The 6,416-nt window shown below is 48.6% G+C and overlaps 1 protein-coding gene across 1 annotated transcript; it reads right to left on the bottom strand.

The window, feature by feature from the left end:
• Positions 1 to 721: 721 nt before the first annotated feature.
• On the bottom strand, positions 722 to 6,173 carry cited4b (Cbp/p300-interacting transactivator, with Glu/Asp-rich carboxy-terminal domain, 4b). The gene is made up of 2 exons (XM_063199075.1): positions 5,970 to 6,173; positions 722 to 4,699 (listed from the first exon to the last, which is right to left on the bottom strand). The coding sequence occupies exon 2, from the start codon at positions 4,674 to 4,676 to the stop codon at positions 3,732 to 3,734; it is 945 nt and encodes a 314-aa protein (XP_063055145.1). The 5' UTR covers positions 4,677 to 4,699; positions 5,970 to 6,173; the 3' UTR covers positions 722 to 3,731.
• Positions 6,174 to 6,416: the final 243 nt, after the last annotated feature.

Here is a 6,416-nt window from a genome sequence, read left to right as displayed (position 1 = left end):
TGCCAGTCAAATTTGCTAGAAATTTACAAGGGAATTATGGTAGTGCAAAGGAACAATACTGCAAGAGCAGAGTGGAATTTTGCAAAGTTGTCATATTCAAGGGGTGTACATTTGATGCACCCTAACACTACATCACCCTCAGAGATAGGAAGAAGGGGGAAAAAAAAGATGGATGACGAGTACGTCTTCTTTTGTTTTCATAAAATAAATATTTTATTATTGCTTAAAATAAATACATCATCTTCCAACCAAAACAGGTGACATAACAAGAGAGTGTGAGCGGCCAGCTGTGTACTGTACGGTAGTCATTGTTCCCCCAGCTCTGGGGTCTGGACAAGAAGAGAGAGCCTGGCTGTAGACATAGTAGTTATGAATGCACTCCATTATAGGCTGGCGGCCCGTCCCCTCAGACCTGTGCCAGCAGCAAAGATATGTCAAGACAATCAGGTGAATGGGAAGGGAGGAAAGAAATAATGAACGAGAGAGAGATACAGATAGAGAGAGAGAGAGAGTGTGTGACCAGAATTATAGAAAGGAAGTGAAGGAAAATCAAAACAAAACATCCTCTGCAACTGCAGCAACCACAGCATCAACCAAGTCAAGCGCAGGCCCACAGTGATGAGACACACACACACGCGCGCGCGTGCACACGCACACACACACACACCCTGAGGGGGGGGTGAGTCTACTGCCACTTCCTGCAAACACCACCGACCACCATCCGCAAGGGTGCTGGCAGAGGTGGTCGGGTGAAAGTGGATGTTTAACGTTTCCGAGAAGGAGGTCAAGGACAGACAACGGTGAGGACAGGAAGAGGAAAGATTTTACACATGATAGACACGCAGACAGGCCGAATGAGTTCGTAGGGTAGGAGAGGAGAGGATGGAGGGGGAAGAGATTTTACACAAAAACGGACAGAGAGAGAGATTAAGCAAATGGGGCAAGATGACGAAAAGCGAAAGATGGAATGGGAGCGAGAGAGAAGACATTTTCAGCAAATGAGTGAGAGAAAGATCTGAGCAGAGATGCTGGGGGGGGGGGGGGGTGATACGTTTGTAGTTTGAGGAGTGGGTCTGACTGCTAAACAGCCTTTAGCCACTGGCTTCAGTCTCATTAAGCCACTTAGAGCCAGCCTACCCCCACGCTTCAAAAGAAGAAGAAAAAAAAGAATCCCATGTTGACTCCGTTCCACAACTTCCTGCACACCCACCCACCCAATGCAACAGGAAACGATCAGTGGGGGGGGGAAGTTGGGTCGAGTTGGAGTGGTTGGTGTGTGGCGCATGTTGTTAGCCTCCTCCTCCCCCCAACCCTTTGGCTAAACTGGGCGGAAGGAGGAGGAAGGCCGTCTCTGCAAAGCCTCCTGGGATCAGAAAGCACTGTTAAAACTTTCTGTGTGCGCGCGCATGTGTATGTGTGCACGCTAAACCAGGTGAGCACAGATCAAACCAGGGAGGGCTACAGCTCAACTGCCCTCTCCTCAATTTTCATTTGCCACATTAATGAGATTTTAAAAAGGCAGACTTTGCTCACCTTCAAGTCGAAGACTAAATAGGTTCCCTCTGCCCACACCCCAGACTCTCTCCCCTATAAGGACTGCGTTACCAGAACTGAACAGGACACACTCAACTCAACTCTATGAGACCACACTCAGAAAGATCACATACACCACACGACAGCCAGACTGAGCATGAACAAGGACCAATGCACAATGGCGCAACCAAACAGAGCATTTCAAAAAAACAACAATCATGTCATCAGACTTGCCGTTAGCCGACTAGAGTGCTTAGCTTCCTTAAAACAGGGCATTGATGGCGACACATTCTCTCTTTCTCTTTCTCTCACACACACACACACACACACACACACACACACACACACACACACCTTAAGGATTCCTTGACATTTTACTAAACCCGAAAATACATTAAAAGACCAATCCATTCACTGTGTAAGTTCATCTCCAATGTGGGAAGAGTTCTGGTAATGGTCAAAGTGATCTGACTTTTTCAACAGCAGTGGTCACCCAGTGGTTCAGCACGCGTATGTGTGTGTAAGAGAGAGAGAGAGAGCGTGAGAGAACACATCACATCTGATGATGGTCTAACAGAGGAGGCTAATCTTGCCCAAAGGCCATGATGGTGACCCCTCCCAATAAAATAGCACAACACAAGAAATGAAAATATAAAGCTTTTTTTCTTCGTTTTCTGGACCACTATATTGACACGCTCACCGACAAGGGTCTCAATAGCTAATAATCTCTCAGCATTTTGGCATAATACACCACTCTTCTTCCAGACTCTAAGGTGTTAAGTGTTGATGACGATGGTGAATTTAAAACCAAAACAAACAAAAAAAGAGGCCGTGCTTCAAAAAACTAGGCCATCTTTATTGATCCTCCACATCCAGGATTCCGACACACCACAAACTGATTCAGGACCAGGGCCCGAACCTGGCCAGAGCTCTGAGAGGATCTGAAGAGCCGGTGCATTCTGATCTAGGAACAGCTGCTGTGGTAAGGCGATAGAGAGAAATGCTCCTTCCCTCTGAACTATGGGTAGCCACAGGGCATACTGTATCTTAGCAATGGCCCAGAGATACAGACGGCCCGGTAGTCAAGCTTCTCACTCACAAGCCCGGGGATGACAAAGCAGTCCCATGAGGGAAAAAAAGTCAAACAGATGTCATTTGTTTACATGTTTTGTTCTTTGTTTGGGTTGTTGTTGTTTTGTTTCTTTGCTGCTGATGCTGCACATGAAACCCTATAACGCATGACTTCATTCACCTCTTCATATAACACACACACACAAACATACTTCCACAGTCAATCCCAAATAGACAGTTTTAAAACCTGACAAAAGAGACCCAATACACAGTCGTCTGAAAGTGACATTTAGTCAAAATCACTTTTAGAAAACATATAGCTCTCTTTCCATAAACCTTATTTGTTTTCAAGTTCAGTAATATCCTCTTGTGTCGTCGTCTTTGTTTTGTTTTTCGCTTCTCTCCGGCGTCTGACTTGGTCTCTCACAGTGCGAGTCTGTGAGCGAAAAAAACTACTGTAAGGTAATAAATACATTTCATTGTTGAAAATTGCAGTAAAAGACTCTAGTATATCCGCAGGACTGGAACAGACAATAAAGAGTCCACAGACAAAAGAGTCGCCTGGCTACTTGGAGAGAAAAGACCCCCAGCAGTGACTCCTTACTTTGTAGCTATTTTACATTCATATCCAGCAGGAGGAAGAAACAGTGAGAGTTTCAGGTCTCTGGCACAACCCACTCCCACGCTTATGTCCCAACTGTCCAAAACTGCAGCCCGGGCTGTTTTTTTTTTTTTTTCTCAAAAAAAAAAAAAAAGAGTACACACTCCCAGCTGCCAGGGGGCATGGTTTCTTTTCTTGTTCTTTGTTTTCTTTAGAGCTCCAAATGGTCACCCCACTCCTTGATGTGGGGGCATGTGGCAGGCAGATAGGCCATAAAGGTTCCACAGGCCATCACAAGTTGGAGAAGAGAGCAAGCAAGGACCAGAGTGTTGTTGACATTAAAAGGTCCACTACTCTGCATTGTTGTCTCCTTAGCTCTGTGCCTGCTACGTCAACCATCTCCTGCCTGATCTTTGGGTGGGTTTGGGGTCTCGGATCTCCTGCCCATCACCCCCCACCCCCTGCCAACTCCAAATAAAAACAACACATGTATATTCCACAGATTAGTCTTAGTCTCTCGGGTCTCTCAGCAGCTGACCGTACTCGGCTGCTGTTTGCTCACAAAGTCTGAGAAGAAGTCAAACTCATTCTGTCCCAAGAAGAGCTCGGGCAGCTCCTGCACACGGTCCAGCCCCAGCTCCACCACCAGCGACGTCAGCACCTCCTCGTCGATCAGGTCCGGGTCCATCACGCTCGGTCCCATCGCTGCCGCCTGGCCCGCGGCACCCATGTGCTGCATGCTGGCCAGCTGCGCCGGCCCCACCCGGAACTGCACGCCGCCGTTGGCCATGGGGTTCCCGTTGAGGTGACCCAAGCCCGGGTGGCTGTGGTACTGCGTGTTGAGCTTCTGGAGGTGGATGCTGGCCATGAGCTGCTGGGTGGGGATGCTTCCACCGCCCATGTACTGCTGCTGTTGCTGCTGCTGCTGCTGCTGGGGATGTGGTTGCTGCGGGTGGTGCTGCTGTTGTTGCTGTTGGTGATGGACCTGCTGCTGATGATGCTGCTGCTGTTGCTGCTGCTGCTGCATCTGCTGCTGATGCAGGTGATGCTGCTGTTGCTGGTGGTGATGGAGAAGTTGCTGCTGCTGCGGATGGTGAGGGTGCTGCTGCTGCTGCTGGGCCTGCTGCTGAGGCGAAGGCCCCTGACCGTTGTACATCATGCCACCCGCCGCCATTTGGTGGTGCCCCATGGGCGGCCCGCCGTTCATCTGAGCAGCCATGGCGCCCACCATGCCGGGCCGCTGGCGCATGGCGACCTCCATGCCGGCCTGCGGCCCCCCACCGTAGTGCTGCATCATCTGGCCGTTGGGGAGCTGCCTCATGCCGGGCTGGGGTCCGCCGGGGTGCTGCTGGGGCTGCTGCTGCTGCGGAGGTCCGGGGGGCTGCATGGCTCCGTTCATGGCCATGCGGTAGCCGTGCATGGGCCCGTTGGTGCCGCCGTGGGACATGGGCATCATCATATGCTCTGCCATGTTCTCTTAGCCGCTGCTTCTCCCTGGGTTGTGCAGGACAAGAGGGAGAGGGGGAGAGAGGGAGAGAGGGGAAGAGGGATGGGTGGGTGGGGGGAGGTAATTAGCTGGGTTTGTCAGACAGACAGAGAAGAAGACAAGCAGCAACCAGGCCACCAGGAGAGCGTTTTCAAAAGGGGCTAAATTGAGACCAGCTCATTTGGGAGGTTGAACCAGTGAGATGCACTAGGAATGTTACAATGTTACAATGTTTCCGTTTGTTGTCATTTTGCCGGTTCCTTTACATAATTTCCTTGAAATCCCCCAAACCAAATTGTGTCTAAAATGAGATGCTGGTCTTGTGTGCAAGCAAATGAAACGCTGCACGAGGGACGTGCATTCACATTACGTGTCCCAATAGGCTGACAAGGATGGCCGAAACTGGTGAAGCAATATACAACAATACAGCATTTAGCAATGTTAAACCGTTTGTCACTTAATGACCCATCGCGCGCACGGCTAAAAACAGCCATCAGGAGTGACGCCACTGCCTTTTTCAAACAAATCTTCAGCAATCATCGAACAACCAACAATGTCAACACGATCGTCTGTGTGACTGACAAAAAAGAACAGGCATTCCCGCAAGACGATTGCTGGCTTGCTTGAACACAAAGATCTGCAGGATTTGAAGCTATCCGCTACGTTCTTGTGTGCAAACACGGGCTAGTTCCACAATGGCCACTGTGTCTCGCTGTTTCGGTTTGTCTTTCTTTGTGCCTTTCATCAGCGGCTGACTGAAACTCAGATGGCCCTTCGCACTAACTAAATGAAAATCAAAACAAAACGTAGGCATTAGACAATCTATATGTAGTCATGACATTCGTTGGTAACATGCCCGCAGCAGTATTCTGTGCGCCTTATTGTTAAGTCACTTAACCATTGCGCACCTGGCTTATCTGTTAGTCGTGTTTAAATGGTAGCCTAATAGCAACAAGGGCACTGACTAGCACTTTGCTGGTTTTCTATCTCTCTTACGATATTTCAGTCGTCTGTGCTGTTTGCCTTTTCACTGATCCATTTTCATCCGAGCATCAACATCGCGACTGCCTGGAGAATGGAAGCGCTATAGTCCACCGCAAAATGAGCAACGGTTAGTAAGAATGTAGCAAAAAAATAACCAAAACTACAAGTCCTTGTCGAAGTGTTATTCATGTTGCTCACAAAGTAAGACGCGAACAATGGGGGCTGCAACCCCAAGCACTTGCGAGCAAACCTCAGTCACAGAACGCATATATGAAAAAAAAGAGATATTCTTACCCTTGTTCACCTCTTAACAAAGTTCAATGACTTTGTCGCAGCTATTAGAAATAACGTCGCGATTATCGGTGCGCTGCGAGTCTTCCGTTAGATCACAGGGTATATTCCAAAAGGTTAAGCTTCATAGTAGTGCAAGAGGCAATTGGACAAAAGGCTGCCGCATCAGATCCTAAAACGAGTGCCTATTTTCTGGGTCAACTCCGGGATTATATACATCTGAAATGCTCAGAGGCAGTGCTGTGTGAGCGAGAGAGAGGTGGAGCTACCGTCTCTCCCACCATCCTTTGTTGCCATTGGCCCCCGTTCATATCATTGTGTCGAAAAACCCCTAGTGGCCTCCATTAGACAGTGGCTAATTTGTTCAGTCATGTTTATACAGCTCTTGGTTAGAGTACAGTGTACTCTTAAAACATCGGGATTTAATCATTTACCACGAGTGCCTGTTCA

Source organism: Engraulis encrasicolus, chromosome 5, assembly GCF_034702125.1.
Source record: "Engraulis encrasicolus isolate BLACKSEA-1 chromosome 5, IST_EnEncr_1.0, whole genome shotgun sequence".
Taxonomy (NCBI): domain Eukaryota; kingdom Metazoa; phylum Chordata; class Actinopteri; order Clupeiformes; family Engraulidae; genus Engraulis; species Engraulis encrasicolus.
The sequence above is the reverse complement of the archived record's forward strand: the minus strand, read 5'-3'. Positions and strand labels throughout refer to the sequence as shown.